General features: G+C 39.8%; 1 protein-coding gene across 1 annotated transcript in view; it reads right to left on the reverse strand.

Moving 5' to 3' along the window:
* Nucleotides 1-229: 229 nt before the first annotated feature.
* LOC136885685 (uncharacterized) overlaps nt 230-20,938 on the reverse strand; it is a 45,324-nt gene continuing 24,615 nt past the window's right edge. Inside the window, exons 3-7 of the mRNA XM_068230402.1 lie at nt 6,855-7,068; nt 6,637-6,701; nt 3,440-3,512; nt 607-654; nt 230-528 (exon numbers count right to left, since the gene is read on the reverse strand). Of these exons, the coding sequence (XP_068086503.1) occupies nt 230-528; nt 607-654; nt 3,440-3,512; nt 6,637-6,701; nt 6,855-7,068 (699 nt within the window). The remainder of the gene's footprint in view (nt 529-606; nt 655-3,439; nt 3,513-6,636; nt 6,702-6,854; nt 7,069-20,938) is intronic.

Genomic DNA, 20,938 nt, shown 5'->3' on the forward strand with positions numbered 1-20,938 from the left:
AGTGCTGTGCTTCACAATTTAGCAGTCGAAATGAACGAGGACTTACCTGAAATTGACCCCCAGCTTCAGGAAGCTATCAATGCTGCAATTGACGATGAGAGAGGAGCAGTGGCAAATGAGGATGTGGGATATGGTGCTGTTAGGGATAACTTTGTGGATTACTTTGGATCTAGGCTTTAGGTTTTCAATCAGAACTGTATGAAACAACTTTTCTTCATATTTAAATCTTTTATTTTGTCAGATTTTTAAGGGTATCCTCCTTAATTTTTACATCTAGTTCTAAGCTCCTTTTCTTTATAAGAAAGAGAGCTGCTTCTCTTTCATCTCTTTTCTGCACTTCTCGCAATTGTTCCTCCAGTAGCCTCTTCTGCAGCTGAGCTACTTCAGTCCTCGCTGTGACCCATGGTACAATTTTCTTCCCCGTTGCAGACAGTGGTAAGCTCTTCTTTCTAAATATTGGCTTACGCCGACTAAGTAGAGGACGTTCCACCTCCGCCTCTCTTGTGTTGGTACCCGAAGTACCTGCAACTATAAAAGCAATCTTATATTTTCATACTAATTGTTAGTATGGAAAAGGATTTTTTTTTTGTCATAATAGGTACATACCATCATGATTTTCCATCTGCAACGGCAGAGTAGGACTACTTGATTGGTCTGTTGAATAAGAGAAATGAAACCTATTATAATATTGTATCACTTCTTATTTTCACTTACATGCCAGCAGAATGTAATTGCAGTGGGACACAAATTGACATGATTATCTACAGTTAATGATTTAATTAATATTTGTAGCTAGGCAGTTTGCATAATCTATCACTAAAAAGGTATTTTTTAAATGTAAGGTATATAGTTTGTTTAGTGTGAGACAGTTCACTGAATGCACACACGCTCAAAACATGAACAAGTGCACGGTATTGAGCCTTGTGGTGATTTCTCTACCTGGCACAATAGCAAAGTCAACAGTAACGTAGAAGACAAAATACTGTGTAGTCGACATACTTTGTCCTTGTGGCAGCCTCCGCATGGGGAAGTTGTAATAATAATAATAATAATAATAATAACAATAATGTTTGTTGTGGGTACTCACAAAGTTTGCAAAGTTTGTATTTAAAGGGGAGAGAAATTTAATTTTGATCATAATTAAATTAAGAGTCCGCCTCTGTGGTGTAGTGGTTAGTGTGATTAGCTGCCATCTCCGGAAGCCCGGGTTCGAAACCCGGCTTTGCCATTATATTTGAAAACTGGTATGAGGATTCAGCCTCAGGAAGTCACCTAAGTAGTAGGTGGTTCGATTGCCTCCTCAGTCATCATCGAAGTGGTCTTCCGTGGTCTCCCCACTTCTCTTTCAGGCTATTGCCGGGATGGTACCTAACTTACGGCCACTTCCTTTCCTCTTCCTTCCTTGTCTACCCCTTCCAATCTTTCCATTCCCCCACAAGGCCCCTGTTCAGCATCACGGGTTAGGTACAGGACCTCATCCCCAGTTGTAACCTCAACACAAAATCTCACGCTCCAGGACAGTACCCCAGAGGCGGCATCCCTCACTGAGAGTCCGAGGGGGGGAACCAACCCTGGAAGTTAAACGGATAATGATGAAATAATTAAATTAAAGCCCACTTTCATGAACAGTTGCTAAAAGAAGGCTAACTACCATGAGTTGTTTAACACAGTGTTACGATTCTTGCGTTTCCTCAATCTTTCCCCAGAAAATGTCAGCTAGCATGATGTTAACTTTCGCGAGAGTTACAAACAATGCAAATCTTTAATACAGCTGTAGAACATGGTGCATGAAGTCAACATAAAGACGTTGACCAACATTTGATTCACAGTCCCAAGCTAAGAACGAGAAATTGCCTCTTCCAGACCTTTATAATCCTCCTCACAGAGTTCTGTGTGTGTGTTATGTTGTTGTTTATAATGGTTTCGAGGTCTCATTTTAGGATGTAAGTAGCACAGAGTTAAACGCTTTTTATTAAAGGGCATCCATGATCTCGTAACAAGACCACTTCATTAATTGTCCCCACTTCAAACCGTGCTCCGACATGGGAGTTAAATATTGTACGATCATGTTCAGAACCTGGCCATCTAGCAAATACATCCCTGATTTGAAGGTTAGGATCACTAATCACTTGAACATTAATAAAAAAGTATCCCTTCTGAATGCAGTATATTGCAGCTGTATTGTCTCCAAATGATTGGATTCTTATGTTTGTATGGTCTATTTTGAGTATGTCACAGTTTGTCTGTTAGTAGAATTTTTTGATTAATAGTTAAATGTCTGTATTGTTGGTAGTTTGAGAGAGAGAGAGAGAGTGTGTGTGTTAGTCACGATTCTCACCTTTGAGAACATCAGGGATCGGTACCGAGTCGATCGAGTAGCTGCTAGCATTTAAAGCAGGATGCTTTGGAGTCCTCAGCATTCCTGGTGAATATTTGTTCCAAGTGATTTCTGAAAATAAAAAATGTGTGAAAATGTGTAAGTCACTAAAATACTAATTATATACAATGTGATAATACATATTACACCCCTGCATTACATTTTTTATTATTATTATTATTATTATTATTATTATTATTATTATTAGATTTATTCAAAAAATAAATTATTCACATACGAAAGCTGGAAGGTCTCCATATCAGAAGTCTAGAGTACTTAAGAAAATTAGAGCTTTTAACAGAAGGCAGAAAATCACGTGAAATTTGGTTGATACAATTCTTAAGATGACTCATTTGTAAGTGGAGGAGATCTGCCTCTCCAGACTGACAACACTCCCTCATACTATGTATGTCATGACAATTTGGAAAGAAAAGTTGGATGCCCATATAGGGGTGTGTTATACATGGTCTTTTCAATGTACGGCTTCATTTCTGAGACAATATGTGTCACACGTGGAAGTTTTTACAGCATTCTTACATGGGTAGACAATGCGTTGCCTATGGACAGCATGTACTACTTTTTCAATGGAATGTGTGTTTGAAAATATAGGACCTGCTGTATTTCTCAAGTACTTCTATTAGAGATCCAGTTTTTGTTGTACTGTATATGTATATGGAAAATCCAATCTTTTGTCAGTATCATTTGTTACATGTGTCGATGAAATGTTCCTCCTCATATTATGTATATGTCAGAATATAGAAAATTTATTTTAAATTAACATGGAGAAGTTATTGCACAACCTAGATGCAGTTCCCACCCATTTACTTGTTTTCAGAGGGTTAGGTAAGGCCTATAACAGATGTACCAGTACATAGAAGAAATTTACCATGCTCTATCTAAATTCGAGGTATCTATTTCGGTGAACTCTAGCACCCACATTACAGACATTACAAATTACCTAGCATTCTTTCTAAACAAATTTAATTCATTGTTAAATTCATATCTACGAGACTCCCTGCATTAACTTTATTGCATCTTCTGCAAAGAGTGCATAATACATACCAGTACTACTACTTGGGAGGTCATCAAACGGCAGGGAGACACTACCATCTTCCTCAATTTGAATGTCTGTATCCTAAACATAAAAGAAAATGCTCATAATATCATGTATGGAAACCGCAAAAGCCATTAAAAATAAAGGGTTAACCATAACAAACAGAAGAGAAAGTGTGATTACTTAGCTCTGTATGCTTGTATTAACAGTACAGTAATGATTGCTTCTCAATTCACTTTTATCTATGTTTATGATTCAACAGGTAATGCAATATTATGTTTTTCCACCACAATGGTGTTTATTATGGCAGTTCTCTGATAAATATTAATGTTCTTGGCAAGATATGTTGTCTAATTAAATGATTACCTAGAACAGATCATAAAATAAAAGTTCAACCTACAAGTCAAGTGATGACACTTTCTTTCTCTTTGGTATGGTTCAACTGTAAACAGTATTGGCAAGAGTAACATAAATGGGTCAACACTTGACGTAATGCATAACCTAATCCTAGCATTGTCTACAGAGGGATGTCTGTACCATTTCATGTGACCCATGTTAGTAATTACATTCACTTTTAAATCTTGAACTGTGTAACTTTATGAAAAATTTAAGCCATGATTATCACAGTGATGATGGCTTGATACAACTGACTAAATTACAATACAGTTTGTATCAACCCACATTGTAAAAATCATTTAATTCACAACTGGCTTTCAGAAACTACGTTGAATCTTCAGTAGTTTCTGAAAGTCAGTTCCAGAGTAAATGATTTTTAGACAGTGAACTGATACAGACTGCATTTCAATTCAATAAATTGTGAAACTTAATTTACTTAAAATGTGGAACCAATGTACTGGCACAGAATATAATTTCAATGTACCATCGTAAGGGAAAATATAGAGAATAAAATGCCTTTGCTCAGAAGGAACCTGAGAATGTTCATCTGCCTCACACTCAGATCTTTATTGGGTGTGAGGGTCCATAATATCAGTTGAGGTTAAAAGTCAGGGTGTGACTTTCATAAATAGGAAAAGTCCTCTCAGTTTTAATTACTACGTTGATGGGGTGAACGTTCCTTATGGGAATCATTGTATGTATAAGGAAAGATCTTCATTGGGGTAATCATATAAATGGGATTGTAAATAAAGGGTACAGATCTCTGAACATGGTTACGAGGGTATTTTGGGGTTGTAGTAAGGATGTAAAGGAGAGGGCATATGTCTCTAGTAAGACCCCAAGTAGAGTATGGTTTCTGTGTATAGGACCCTCACCAGGATTACTTGATTCGAGAACTGGAAAAATCCGAAGAAAAACACCTCGATTTGTTCTGGGCGATTTCCGACAAAAGAATAACGTTACAAAAATGTTGCAAAGCTTAGGCTGGGAACACCTGGGAGAAAGGAGACGAGGTGCTCAACTAAAAGTGGTATGGAGTACCAATATAAATGGTTCATTATTGGACATTATAAATTTTCCAGCTAACTCATTCCTGGTTACCAGCGTTTCACCCCTGTGTGCTAAGTTGGGCTCACCAGTTGGTACTTAGCACACCCACCAAGATGCATAGTCTCTCGTACTGCATTGGCACTGCCAGTAGCTCCAAGTGGCCTCTACGGTATACACTAGCCATGCGTCTTATAAATTTACTCATTCGGGACAAATATTTTAGGTTCACTATGGAAATCAACATGTATATCATAAGCGGTATGCAGCGAGCTGTCAGTGGAGAGATTAGTAGATGAATATGTTTGAGTGGTGTTTTTAAAGGTAGGAAAAATGACAATATGAAGAAAAATTTGGAATTCAAGAGGACAAATTGGGGCAAATATTTGTTTATAGGAAGGAGATTAAGGAATTGGTATAACTTACCAAGGGAGATGTTCAATAAATTTCCATTTCCTTCAAAATCACTTAAGAAAAGGCTAGGAAAAAACATATCTGCCACCTGGGTGACTGCCCAAAATGCAGATCAGTAGTGATTGATTGATTGGCACTGAGATAATTTCAGCTTGACAACACCTGCATGTAATCCTCAAAGAATAGGCTAAATCTTTTCACCCCAGAAATAGCAAATCCTAACTGCAAAGGAACACATTAACATACCAGCAAATCATTATTGTGTATCACTTACCCTGTAAAAAAACAAAACAAAAATACAAACTGCTGATGGTTAATGGTTCTATATAGGACACATGACATAATGGACACAACAACTATTTAAAGTTCAGTAAAATCTCCTCTCTTTATTTTTGCAGACTGATTCCCAGGAGAAGTTGTCATGAATTTAGGAACCAAGGATTGAACACTAACAAAATAGTATTTAAAATCACCTTTGGACACATGTTCCATTGTCATCCCAGGTATAGTAGCACAGGAACTAAATTTACCTATTCAAATTTATACTGTTCACAAGATAGAATCTATGCAGGAATTATCCTTCTGATATTTAGGTACAGCTATTATTCAATCTACACCACTCCCTTCCTTTCTTGTTTAAATTCATGCTGATTACATATTTAATTATACTGCAACCCCTTTTCCTTGGTTAGGTTAGGTTACAAGTGGGAGGTTACTACATAATCTTGCACTGCAACCAATTATAGCTACTGTGCTCCCCCGCCACTGCCCATACGGAGAATGTGAAACCCAGTGTTGGCAGATAGCTTATCCCTGTCGAATAGCATGAAGGGTCCTGCTCAAAGCGCACCGTCTGATGGACGAATCATTACCAACAGCATCACATGCCCTTATTCTATACGAGCACTGAAGAGAAGTTTGCTACTGAAAGTGAGCTTTTGGCATGACCAGCATTCAGATGGTGAAATTTTTCCACCAACTGAATTCGAACAAACTAACCGCAGCATGAGACCATAAAGACTTGACAAGTTAACGATCATGGTCACCATGCAGGCTAGTTTCCAAAGTAAATCCTTACAGTAAAAGTAGGTGACGTGTTGTTTTATTAGGCAGAAGATACTGAATTAATATTACTGTATCAACTTGCATATAGGTAGCAAGAAGGCAGTTGTCACCAAACCACCAGAGTTTCTGTGTGAACCCACACAGTTCATGTATGGGTTAAAAAATATACAGTATATATAAAACTGAGTAGGCTACATAGATTAACTGCTACCCACGCACTAAAACAAAGCATGTTATCCATGGTAAGTTATCCCCATACAAATCTTGCTTGTTAAAGACTTACCTTATCTAATTCAACATTAGGCAACTGTAACTGCAACGAATCACCACTTGCAGATTCTACTGGCACTGAAAATACAGAATTGTAGATCAACTTACATTACTCTGAAAATTCATATTTATGTTAGTTTTCATAATACGAATACCATTTTTGATCAATTACATAATGAAAACCAACCTCACACAGAAATGTTGCATCTGAATCAAATACACTTTGATTACCCTCTGCAGATAGTTTGATGAGTTCCTGAACTCTATCATACAGAGGGTTGGCCTTAATTTCTGTGTGTGGCCCACCACCAGTTTGCAGTCTCTGCTGCCTCAGCTTTGCACAGTACTTCCTCGTTTCCTTTTTAAGGGAGTCAAATTTTTGGCGTAGCTGCTCACCCGTTCTTCCTGTTGTGGTCTGGGCATTGAAATCTGCAGCAATTTTCTCCTAAGCCTTTGTCTATAAAAATGAGAACAATTAACTTAGAATCCAGATGTATACCTATAATATATCTACTTTACTTGCATTTGATAATACAGGCTCTTACTAAAGGGCAAAAAATAACTTACTGGGAGACTAGAACCAATGCTACAATGAACAAATCGGAATTAAATTGTTAATGGTCAGCAGTCTATCATAATACTAAAATAGATTACAATTTGACTGCACAATGAAATAATACTAAACGAACACTAACCTTTTCGTTAGACGTCACTGCATCCGTCCTCTTATTAGCTGTAAAGCTTCCTCATAGGCGTAATTTTGAGCCCTTTTCTTCTGCTGCTGCGACATGATGTTCAATAACTACTTCAAACACAAGCAAAAAAATGAATCACAATTACTAATGCACACGTGTTGTTGTTGTTGTTGTTGTTGTCGAAAAGTAACAGTAGAAGATCGCAGTGCGGGTCGATTTTATGACGTAAGCATTGCCAACCTTCATCGTCATTGGCGTTATACCCGGTATAGCTAACCACGGAATAATGTGGAATGGTACAACAGACTCTCGAGGATATACCAGGAATTGCTTATACCGGGAATAGCTATACGGAGATTTATTCCTTGTTCGTATAACTGGCCCTAAAGGATTTGCCACAGACATTGCACCTAAAACAACGTGCTCCGCCATCCGGAGGATGATGATCTTCGTTCCTCACATCGGGTCTCGATCTACAGTGAAAAAATAAAAACACGTGACCTATAGTTCAACAGCGAACTCCACTACAACTCTCAAACAAAAGAATTGCTACTGAACATTCCTCTCATTGATATCCCATTCAGAGAGCTCGTTACTCATGAATATCACATTCCTGAGAGTAAACATCATCTGAGGTCAAATTCAGAGTGTAGTCTTAAATTTCAAAAAGCTCTCACTTGTTACGACAATGTGGTGCATCTATTCTCTCGAATCACTATATCACGCGCAAGCAAATTCTTATGATTTAGGAATGTGCGAGCTCACAGACAACCTCAATTAAAGAATGGCACGAGAATTGATCCAGCCTAAAAAGGAGATATGCAAGCTCTTTAATCTGGTATACATTTATCTTTTGAAATCCGAATACATCTGTTCTCCTACATAAAGTACGGCATATGGTTTGGAGATTTGATCTTCTTCAACCACTCTGCGCTTTGTGGCAAGCAAGTAATAATTTTTGTAAATACCTTGTTGCTGAGGTAGTTTTAGAGAATCAGTATTGTAGATATTAATAAAACTGAGAACATTGTTAGCCGAGAGTCAGCAAGAACTGCTGAACTATTGCTAATCATTCACGAATGTTATTTACAGTCACGCAAACATACATATTTTATTTGTACATTGTTATCATATCAGTGTAGCATTCTATTATGTCACAGTGTGGTTATTTCTAACTACATAGCTTTCATGTGCAATCAACAGAGCGGACCTACAAATAGGATGGCTTTGGTAATACTGTTTTATTACAATGTTCTGATATCCCGAATTTAACCCAAATGCAAGTTATTGAATATTCTAATAGTGTTCCTTTTAACTCTACAGCTAGAAGGAGTATGAAAATAAAGGCTTGAGCCAAATTCGAGAAGACAGGACATTTCACCGTAGTGGATATTGGTGCTATGTAAAAGAAGGAAATAGATTCCGTTTATTAGAAAAGTTCACGGACGAGGTGATTATTCTTAGTGAAATGATATCATAGTTGGATAGCATCCAGGCCTGTGCCTGTCTCCCCACCACAGATCGGTTCTATATATTTTAGGAAAGAAGAGCAAGAAATAGAAATTTCTTGGTTAAAGGTGAGATCAGGAACATGGGAAAAGTCGATCACGCAGGCTAAAAGACATTGTAACATGCAGTGACACTTCCCAATTCATGCTGTATGCACTGAATTCACATGGCCCAGTCGAATGAATGACTTCCTCACAAGCAAAGTAGTGGGAGGCTCGACGATGTGATGTTACTGCACACTTCGGAGAAAAGAAGTGGACAAATAAAAGTGGGACATTGATTCCAGATACGACAGGCTAGACCTCTTGATCATCTAACAAGATATTGATGTTGACACCACTAGAAAACAGGGAGAAGAAAACATGAAACTGGATTGTACTGGACCATCATGCCAAGCAATAGGTGTAAATGTTTGTGGCCATTGTTCTTCATGTGATTATGTGATTTCTGTCACAAGTGATTTATCAGGTTCACAATTAGTTTTTCAATAGAATTGTATTTCACTTTGCCCTGATAATTTTCTGCACCAACCAGCTACATTGCTGAAACACGTGGCGCGTCCCAGGTGACGGATACGGGTACCCCACTGGCCTGCCGGAAGACGTGAGCGAAATATAATAGCTCTCGCGGACCAAACTTGCACAAGGTCCTCAATCGCAACGTTGGTGGACATGGAGACGTTCGGTGCGAAGCAGTTGGCAGAAAAGGTACGCTACCTTTTTGAAGTTAATGCAGAATGGAGCGTAGTGTTTCTTCTCTAGAAGAGCGGCTACAAAAGACGTCTGTTCTCCATATCCGGAGCGGCGTAACAACCTGCTGTCAAGAGCTCTAAAATGCTTCAAGACAAGCCGGCCGTAAAATAATATTGACACATGATTACAGAAATATGTCTCATGGAATTAGAACCATGGTTAGGGCGTCCTCTGGAAGGGACGTGCATTGGCAGAGCCCAGTCAGCATGCAAAGTATGTAAGGGTTCCCGTCACACAGGCTGTGATGGCTAAGCAAGCGAGTACCCCCATTCTGTATAGCACCACTGAGCTATGTCTGGATGAAGTAGCAAATTAGCCACAGCACTGGAGAGAAGGCATATAGGCATCTGTGAGGTGCAGGAAAAAGATGGAGTGTTGAAAAGTCATATGAAATGGAGTGCCGTTAATAACTGATGTCCAACAGAAGTCGAAGAAGAAATAATAGTGTTGGCATTGTTATATCAGCAAAATATGACGGTTCAGTCTCCGAGGTGCAAAAGTAAGAGAAAGAAATGCTAATTTTTCAGTGGAACGCTCCAAAACTGGCCAGTACATGGAGACTGAAGATGCCTTCTGGGCAGTGCCTTTAAAGAACACCGCTGGCTACCTTATCGTTGGTGGTGATGTGAATGGATGTGTCAGACGGAGAACAGATTAACACACAGTCCATGGCGCACATAGATATGGACAGAGGAACGACGATGGCCAACAAATTCCCGAGTATGCAGAAATTGATCATTGCGAACACACGGTTCAAAAAGCGTGATATTCATCTAGTCACGCACTACAGTGGCTCCCATCCAACTCACATTGACTACATCCTCGTCAGACGAAGGAATCTCAAGGATGTTCTAGAGATAACAGTTGTTCCTTACGAAACCAATGCGAATCAACCTCGACCAGTCACCTGCGGATAACGTCACCAACAGTCATATACTTCGCTGGAAATGGACCAAATGGTATCAGGAGGAGGCCAACATTGCTGCAAAAGTTACAATGCCACAAATCACCACAGTGGAAGTGAGCAGGACTAAACTGAAAGACGCCGCACGCTCTATCCCTGGAACAACTAAGTGAGGACGACAGCAACGAAGGATTAACTATGACACGTGGTTTCGGAATGACGATGTAAAGTGTTCAGTACGGTTGAAGGAACAGCTGTACCACGAGTTTCTCGCTCGTTGGAACGCCTACAAGGTAGCCACAAGTAAAGTGAAGGAGATCGTTGCTGTAACAAAAGCAAACCGGTAAGCAGGTCTACATGTGAAACTTGACACGCACGAAATCGAGCGGAATATATAGCGGCTAGTCAAATCGAGGCATCGCAAAATGGAAAAATTCCAATGTTTTTATGGCACCAATGAGGAAATAGACGATTTGCTACTCGACTGGCGGTAAGCGCGAGTACACTGACGGAATTGTTTTCACTAAATTTCAATATTGGAATTTCCATATTTACCAATCCCCATCCGCTGTTGAAGGGCCAATGTAGGAATTTGACGTCATCGAAGTTCAGGCTATGCTGAAGGAAGTGAAACCAGGGAAAGCCATCTGTCCCGATTATCTATGGCAAAGTTTTTTTCTCTAAATGGGGGAAGCAGCAGTATTGCTAAAGCAAGCTTTTCACCCAGATCATCAAAGAAGGTCTAAAAACAACAAAATGGCGACAGAGTAGCCATTCAAAGTAAGGAAAGCCCTGCCGATTTTTCTAATTACCAACCGATCATACTTCTGAGCCACGCAAAGACAGATTTCGGACAAATCTTCGACAAAAGTGTTATCGATTTAGCCAAACATACGAGCCAAGTTGGGTTTGTGTAAAATTGTCGCGCAACAGGAGAAACCCACGCTGTAGGGTTGTTTCTTGGGAGACACTGTGAAAAGAATAAGAGGCTTCATCACGACATTCTGGACCCCGGAAAGGCCTTCCATCGGGTACCTCAAAACCTAATCAGTCAACACTGAAAGAACAAGGGCATTCCAGAACACCTTGTTGAGAAGATATGACTGCTCTATGAAGAAACTAGGAGTTATGTTCAAGCTACCACATGAGCGTCTAATGTATTCCGCATAACTGTGGGAGTCCACCAAGGCCCTGCCTTATCACCACTACTGTTCATTCTTGTGATTGACTCCATTACATCAGACCTGCACAGTCCAATACCATGGACATTTCTCTATGCAAATGATGTAATTTTGGCTGCAAAGAATAATGTTGATCTCCAGCGTCAAACAAAAGGCTGGAACAGTGGACCAGCGCAGTACGTCCTGCGCCTCAACAAAAGGAAGACAGAATACATGACATTACATCGTCGAGAAGTTGGAACCAAGCATGTTGACAGTAAAGAGAAATTTAAGTATCTTGGCTCCACAATCTCTGATGATGGCCGACTTACTGATGGAGTCAACTTAAGAATATTCAGAGCCTGACGGAAGTGGAGAATGAAAACCGGCACCCTTGCGACCGTCGGATGAAGGGCCATCTGAAATCTAAGATCTACCGAACTGTTATCCGTCCTGTCGTCTCCATCGGCAATAAATGCGCGGCCAGCTAAAGAGGTAGAACGCCAACTAAGCATTATGAATACGAAGATGCTTAAGAGGAAAGCTTTTTTTTTGGTATTTGTTTTACAGAAGAGATAGGTCTTACGGCGACGATGGGATAGGAGAGGCCTAGGAAGTGGAAGGAAGCGGCCGTAGCCTTAATTAGGTACAGCCCCGGCATTTGCCTGGTGTGAAAATGGGAAACCACGGGAAACCATCTTCAGGGCTGTCGACAGTGGGGCTCGAACCCACTATCTCCCGATTACTAGATACTGGCCGCACTTAAGCGACTGCAGCTATCGAGCACGGTAAGAGGAAAGCTGACATAACAAGTGTGGATCATATTGAACCCTTGAACTTACCGTTCCATCGTTGGTCGGCCACGGCTGCTACAGTAGAACAATTTAGAACTCTTAAATCTTGGGTCGTTGCGGGAATAAATTCGGTCACGATCTTAACCAAACGATGGGGTTCAGAAGAAAGCCTAACTACTTGAAATGAGGAGCAAAAATGTGCTTACTAACTTTTATTAAACTGAAAGAGCACGATAACATCGTTAATTTAATATGCATTCTTGCCAAAGAATATAAAAAAATTATAAATTATTGATTTTTAAAATGTTCCAAACACAGTCACATTACATAACGTCACTTCGTTTCTTCCAATGTCGAAGAGTTGCTTCGGATAAGCTAATATGTTAGTGGACAGCGAAACTGAAAAACTGAAAAAGGGAAGACCTGAAAACCGGGCACCTATTATTCCAAACGAGAACTGAGAGTTAATCCACACGATCCGTGGAAAATCTGACTTTCAACAATTAGAACGCCTGATTTTCTCTTAATTAAGGTTATCCACCAGTCAAATACCCTTCACGGATACGGAACATCCGCCGAATGGACCCTTAATCAAACCAAACTGACTATCAGTTGCTTTGGATAGGTTGCGAAATATTATGGGAAAGCATGGTGTTCACTACAAGTTAATGGCATCATTCACAATTGAAATAAAATTCCACCATGTATTTGTCATTCATGACACCCTTAAGCGATAAGGTAATCCCGATGCTAAACGTGCATCACCCCAAACAGCTGTTCGGAAGGAACCAACAACAGCATGATCCGGGAGGATCTTACGTTAAGTCGTTCTAAAGGAACAAAACTGCGAAATGCAGGAAACACTTACTAATCATGCATTTAGAAGAAATGCCAAACACTGAAGCTAATCAAAAAGTGAAAAGTCACTTGAAAATATTATTATTGAACCGATTTTCAGGTTAGAAATGGGTTTATTATGCTTAATAAATTTACCAGTCCACGCTAAAATTTACTACAAATTTAAGGAATTCTTTCCCTTAAAAAAACAATGCTACCAGTACAGATCTCTCTATTTACTGTCTGTCCCAACACACTACTGGTAAAGTGATTACTTACTTACTCTAACCATGAATAAGAATGAAAATACGACAAGATGAAAATAATATAAAATACTGGCTGACGAATCGAAACCGCATTCGCAACTCAAATCTCATTCTAAAACGCTGAGTGTCAATATGCACACTATCAACGAAAACGGACGTCAAGACGAGGAAACAATAAAGTCCGTAAAAAATAAATTAACATCTCGGAGTCATACAGCTTAACACGCACGAAGAAACACAGTAAAAATATTTAATCTAGATCGGGTCGATGTCCCACACTTGGACAGCCCTCAACTCGTCTGATAGCATTCCCGTTATCTCAACGAGAGCTTCGCATAGACCCTCTACAATAAATCATATCGTACTGTAACCGCTACTTTCCTCCAGGCCACTTCACAAAAGAAACAAAAGAAAAAAATCTAAACTGAGACTTGAGTGTGTACAGCTACCATCCCAGACCTATCGTCGGGCTCACTTGAAATCTGTACACCCTAAACCTAATCATTATGTACATGATGCCTTCCAAATTCTATCGTCGGGCGTGACCTAGGACGTCTCATCATCAATGACTCCAAGAATAAACACGTGACGTCCTAAATCTATCGTCGGGCGTCAAAGTGGGTCGTACTACGTCTCCCTTAACATATCAGGCGAAATGCAATTCTCAAACAACTCTGATATTTAACACTAGATTTCGTCAAACAAATACGCACGACGGAATCCACGTCTCTATTATCAAATGAATGCAAGTCGAAATACAGCAAGTATCTACCTCTCGAAAAATACAGTAAGTGTCTACCTCATTATAATATGTGAACTCAAAAATAAATAGACGTGACGAACGGTTCTCCACCTCGAACACAATCTCAGCCTGTGCACTGACGTGTTAGGGAAGCAAATGAAAATTCCCAACACACGTGTACCCTTTTAGTGGACGCCTTCAAAATAATAATCATCACCATCGCATTCGAAATTCTCAGATCGCCTATCATCAATTCCAACCATCTTATCCATGACCTCTCCAGTGAACAAATTAAATATAACCCAACCGTGTGTCCAAAGTACTCTTTGATCCTGGAGATCGTTCATTCTCTTATCATCCATGCGGGCTTTACGTAACATAGATCACTGGATGTGTACTACCCAGCCTTTAACATTTTACAAGAGTCGTTTTCACTTGGAATCTTTCTATAAATTTCACAATGCTTCACATCATAGTCATCTCAAATTCGGATTGATTGCGGAAAACAATACAGCCTGCCTCACACAGCCTGTTCCTAAATACTTCCTCTACAAAAATACAGCTTGTCTCAACACTCTTTCTCCTCGCTTTCCAGCGGTATTACTTCCATCTATCTCGTCTCCACATACATATCAATTCATCGCTCTCAATTCCTTTTCCTTCAAGATCCTTTTTCATACATCGATCCCCTGGTGAAAACGACAACCATTATTAAACACATCTCTTACTTTACTATTATTAAGCCTCTCGAGCCTCAAGAATCCAAGAGCACACATCGACCTTTCGCAATTCAAGTATACACGATGTCTCAAAATTTCCTTCCCATTAACGACTGTGACTCTAACAAATTTTATTGACATTATCTAAATATGCCTACGATCCTTGTAGAAATAACTGGTTAAATGCAATTTAACAGAGAAGAATTTCCTTATCCCGCGGTAAACATTATCATTATTATTATTATTATTATTATTATTATTATTATTATTATTATTATTATTGACCAACATTTCTGAATGCAACTGACACCTGAAATTACGATATTCGCCACGACAAATTTACACTTATAACGTTCACAAATCCGCACTTTGAATGATATCTCATCTCAACACAGAATTTTAAGCGTCGCATTTTACCGTTCTTGACATGAAATTTACACACTGAAATTTTCACACGCTGACCAAAATTTACAACGCCTTTCGCCTGATAATTACGAATATCACCCGACAATCATCTGGAAATTTTGTTTAGGACAGACAGTAACTAACTAACTAACTACAACATAATATAAAATAGACAGACCTGCACATTGGTGACATTCTCAGCATTCTGATTACATCATCACCAGCAACCTCGTACTTAGCCACTCATTTTCACAGATAACATTTCATTTTCAAAAACTCACTCATCCAAACACTACCCTTCACACACACGAGATTAAAATTACCATATAAATAATGCACTTTCTCTGTAACTTGCACCACGAACTTCCCTCGTTCTGCAGTCGACTATAACTGTCTGATGCGTTTCCCAGAGTGGTTTCTCTCCCCGTTGTTTCAATAAGAACAGGTGTTCGGCCGATAAGGGAGTAGAACTATTTTGAATCGCTTCCCCCAGACCCTCTTCACTTACAAGAGTACACGAAATGATAAAAATAAAATCTGCTGTGTATTTTTCAACCAGCCTACACCTTCCCAGTTCGTCTGCAAACGTTCACAGCTTCTCCAATCACTTTTCTTCTTAACTAAATATATGGACCTTAGCCACGAACATGTATTGAATTATTGTCGGTCAATCTGGCACGAATTTCTAATGACGACGGGCACAAGCTCCCGCGGCTTCAAGTTCCAGATCGACACTCAAAAATCTACGGTGGGGTGTTTCTTTTATAATTTCCGGAAGGACGCTATCCCCTCTATGAGGCTTGGTTGTGAAATCTGCCAAATTTGCTTCTAATAGACCAATTTTGATAGGACTTGTCCCAGAACTCCGGACAGACTTGCACTTATGTTCGATGTTAATTTTATAATTTTTCTACACTCACAACAGGAGAAATAAATTGTTTCTGCCCGTGCGTTTCGCGCGTTTTCTTCCTTCCATGACCTTGGCACGTGTAGCTAGTTCGCTGGTCTCACGCTACTATGTACTTGGGCTTAACTGCCTTTAAAGTTTTCCCTGGGGGCTCTGTCTTCACAGAGGGTGTATGAATAATTTTGCTTATTTATTTCTTCATTTACTATATTATCAAAATCCCTCGTTGTGCAGAATTCCATGGATTAAACGAATTGTCGGGCACTCGAGCCCCGCCGAGGTGTCCCGGCAATTCACGAGCTCGCCGGGAAGGAAGAACCTCCCCACGCAACATCGGGCTCTTGGGAGCGCAAAATGGCTGCCCTCAAACATACAGTAGTTTCTGAATACCAAATAAATATTTGAGAAAAATAAAAATTTTTCTCACCGTAGAATTATGGGTTCATAATCCACCTACAACGACGAAATGTTTACCCAGAAAGGGGAAATATTTAAACAGATATATTCCTTCAAAATTCTGAATTGTACATGGGAATTTTGATACAAATGAACCATGATTCTACGTAAAATTTCCCAGCTGATCTCACTCTTGACGTAGGGCTCTGTTACTTTCACGTATTTCCCTGTTTTCTTCTTCCAACAATAGGATTGCGTTACAGATGTCATCAACAAAGTCTTCTCTTAAGAATGAACATTGTAAACATTCAGCGTCTTCCTCTTCTTTACTCCCACTGCTTGCCTGTCCTTGGAGTGGTGCCTCGACCTGTCTTCCTCTCGACGTGACGATCATATTTACGGGTTGTACTTCTTCTTCTTCTCCTTCGGTGACCATTTCCCCAGCTGGTAAGGCTGCGTCATCCTGTAGTGGAATTCTTTCTTCGGCTCTATGATAAACCTTTAAGTTCGTTGGGTTGCTGTCTTCATTTAATGGGGGTTGCTAGGAGTCTGTTTCTTGATGTTACTGATGTTATGTGCGTCATTTGGTTGTCTCTCCTTCAGAATCTGGGATGAAAGACTCTGAACCTTTTCCTACTGGGAATTTGAAGTTGTTTTTCTTCTATCAAGAGTCGACATTGACTCCTGCTCAAAATCTGGCGCAAACGGGTTCAGACCGGAGTTTCGTTGGTCTTGCCTATGTGCCTTCTGGAATTCCAAACGTTCAGCCCCGAAACAATCGGTGTTGACGTCCTGGCGCTGTATAGCCCCCTGCCATTTTTTCCTTTCGTGGTCCTTCCTTAACCCGTCGGTGTACTGAACACGTTCACGGTACCGTTCATCCTCATCCCGGCGGAAGTTCTGGGTTCGATTATTTCCCCAGTCCCTGCAGTTATTAAGTCCATTCCTGAAATTCCTCTGGTTTTCTCTGTCCCCATCGTATCGCCTCCAGTAAGGGTTCCTCCTTTGTGGATAATTCCAATTACCCCTACGCCTTTTCCAATCCTCATTTCGTGGATGCGAGGGTTCCCAGTTATTGCGAAACTCACGCCTCCGCTCAGTCAGCTGTGGTTTCCCCTGCTCAGGTGCCTCTGGACTTCCCTCTGGAACCTGGCTAACAGTGTTTACATGTTGCTCGTGCGATCGTCCCCCTCTGGGTGCTATTTGATTATGGGTATGATCCAGTTGCCTAAGGATCATTTCTGCTTGCATGGGGGTCTCTACCTTTGATGCAATGAGCATCCTTTGTACTTCGGGAGGTAACTGCTTCTGGATGGCCTGTACCAACTCTTGCTCCGAGGGCGGCGCCTCAAGTTCTCTGAACTTTACCATTTGTGCAATAAAGTATTCACTGAACTTTGTAGGGCCTATTGCAGTATAACGACGTGAGTACAGCTCTAATCTAAGACTTTGCTGAATTTCCGTACTCCAAAATTTATTGAGAAACGCCCTCTGGAATTCATCAAAGGTATCAAAGTGGTATCGGAAGCCTTTAAACCATAAAAGTGGTGCCCCCTCTAAATAACTTTCAGCTACCCTCAACTGACGTTCCTCGGGAATCTTGGCGTCCCGGATGTACTCCCTGAGATCCTTAAGGAACCCCTTCGGCGTGGTATGTGGACCTCCATTAAATTTCTTAGGCTGGTCCTCATGTAACTTGATCATGTTAATAACGTTGGTGACCCCTGAGCTTTGAGATCGACTGGTATCTACATTCGAGCTCTGACCGTTATTATTCACATGATGGATATTTGGCAATTGACCACTGAGGTCAGAGTTAACAGCTGTCGAGGTTTGACTTAATACTTTGTCCACCTTGGACTGCATATCTACCACGCTGCTAATCCAACTGCTCACTTCGCTCTTAATGAACCCAACTTTCTTGTCTGTCTCTTCCTGGGCTGACGTGATTTCCCTTAAGTCCTGTTCTATACTAATTTGCCTATCGTTGAATTCCCGGGTGTGTTCATTTTTCATTTCAACTAACTCCTCTTGAATTTCTTTAATTAAAACTTCGGAGTCCTCATTAGCCACTTGGAGTTTACTAATTGCTTCCTCATTAACTTGCAACAATTTCTTCTCCATGGTTTCGGTTTTTGACAATACCTGACTCTCCAATTCCACACTAATTTTATCTACCTTGTTGTTCAGTGACTGAATGTCCGCAGATAATATTTGACGTTGTTCCTCTATTATGGTTAGCGTTTTCCCCTTTTCCTTATCACTGGAGATCCGCATCTCTACGACCTGTTGTGTAATGTCGTCCTTAAATTCAACCTGACTGTCAATCAGCTGTTTATGCGCCGCCTGGCTCTCCAGTAAATGCTTGTCAAGTTCCTTTCTCATCTCATCCTGACTATCACATAACCTATTGTACATGTCGTGGCTTTCGTCAAAACGCTTGTCCATATCGGTTTTTAAACTGTCATGGATTTTAGAAAATTGTTTATCAAAATCGTTCTTTAAATTGACCTGCACTTCCGCAAATTGTTTGTCAATTTCATTCCTAATTTCCACTCGGCTATCATCAAAACGCTGGTTGAGTTTACCTATCTCACCCCTAACTTCCTCTTTAAGTTCGGTGCAAATAGTGTATGTCTCCTGAACTACGTTCTTCAATCCAGCCTTCAACTCATCACTAGACTCTTTACACCTAGCCTGGGTATCCTCGATACTACTCTGTAACTCCTCAATCTTACCATCCAAACTTTCATTATGAGCCTTCATGTCCTCTCTCAAATTCTCACTCTGGACTTTCGTGTCCTCCCTCAAACTCTCATTATGAACTTTCATGTCCTCTCTCAACTTACTATCCAAACTATCTATCTTACTATCCAACTTCTCATTTGTCTTAATATTTAACATCTCCATCTTACTACCCAAATTCTCATTCTGGACTTTCATGTCCTCTCTCAACTTACTATCCAAACTTTCATTATGAACTTTCATGTCCTCCATCATCTGCTTTAGCAGATCCACGGTCACCTGACCTTCCATCTCACAATACCACAAAGAATACAATAATGAGTACGCTGGCTGTTGATGCAACCAGAATACTCCAAACTACTAAGGAAAGAATTCACGATCTACTGCGTTTTCACATACAAACGCTGTTATAATTTAATACCGAAACTGACAACATTCCAACAGTTGTCTCATAAAATTTTGTTTAGGTGGCTGGTATCACAAACTTGTTTAATGAAAAGAAAATTCTAAAGTTAATAAGTTACTCTGGATAAATATCCCAAATGGTTTCGCTTCCGTAAATTAATTAAACAAAGAACATGTTAACGCATAAACTTTGAATGTAATTCAGCATTACCACTTCCAAAATTTATATTGGCAACATGACATAAGCTTCAATACAGCTTTAAATACTGATTTCCTAAAATGCATTGTGACTGTTATTATTATTATTATTTACCAAGTAGTTACGCTCCTCATTAAACGTGATAATATCTAGCACTCTCATTGGGCATAATTCGTTTAACTGTGGCTCAGCCCTAATTTTCACCCGCTTGTATTATTTATAATGTGGCTTAAGCCTCAACATTATTTTATATTTTTCTAACATTTATTTTCAATGGATAATTTCATTATCGTTATCGTGGCATCGTATCGTTATCGTGACTTTGGGCTCCTCATCGTTATCGTGACATTAAGCCCCACAGTTGGTGCGTCACTTCTACTGAACCCTTGAACTTACCATTCCATCGTTGGTCGGCCACGGCTGCTACAGTAGAACAATTTAGAACTCTTAAATCTTGGGTCGTTGCGGGAATAAATTCGGTCACGATCTTAACCAAACGATGGGGTTCAGAAGAAAGCCTAACTACTTGAAATGAGGAGCAAAAATGTGCTTACTAACTTTTATTAAACTGAAAGAGCACGATAACATCGTTAATTTAATATGCATTCTTGCCAAAGAATATAAAAAAATTATAAATTATTGATTTTTAAAATGTTCCAAACACAGTCACATTACATAACGTCACTTCGTTTCTTCCAATGTCGAAGAGTTGCTTCGGATAAGCTAATATGTTAGTGGACAGCGAAACTGAAAAACTGAAAAAGGGAAGACCTGAAAACCGGGCACCTATTATTCCAAACGAGAACTGAGAGTTAATCCACACGATCCGTGGAAAATCTGACTTTCAACAATTAGAACGCCTGATTTTCTCTTAATTAAG

This window comes from Anabrus simplex, chromosome 14 (genome assembly GCF_040414725.1).
Source record: "Anabrus simplex isolate iqAnaSimp1 chromosome 14, ASM4041472v1, whole genome shotgun sequence".
Lineage (NCBI taxonomy): Eukaryota > Metazoa > Arthropoda > Insecta > Orthoptera > Tettigoniidae > Anabrus > Anabrus simplex.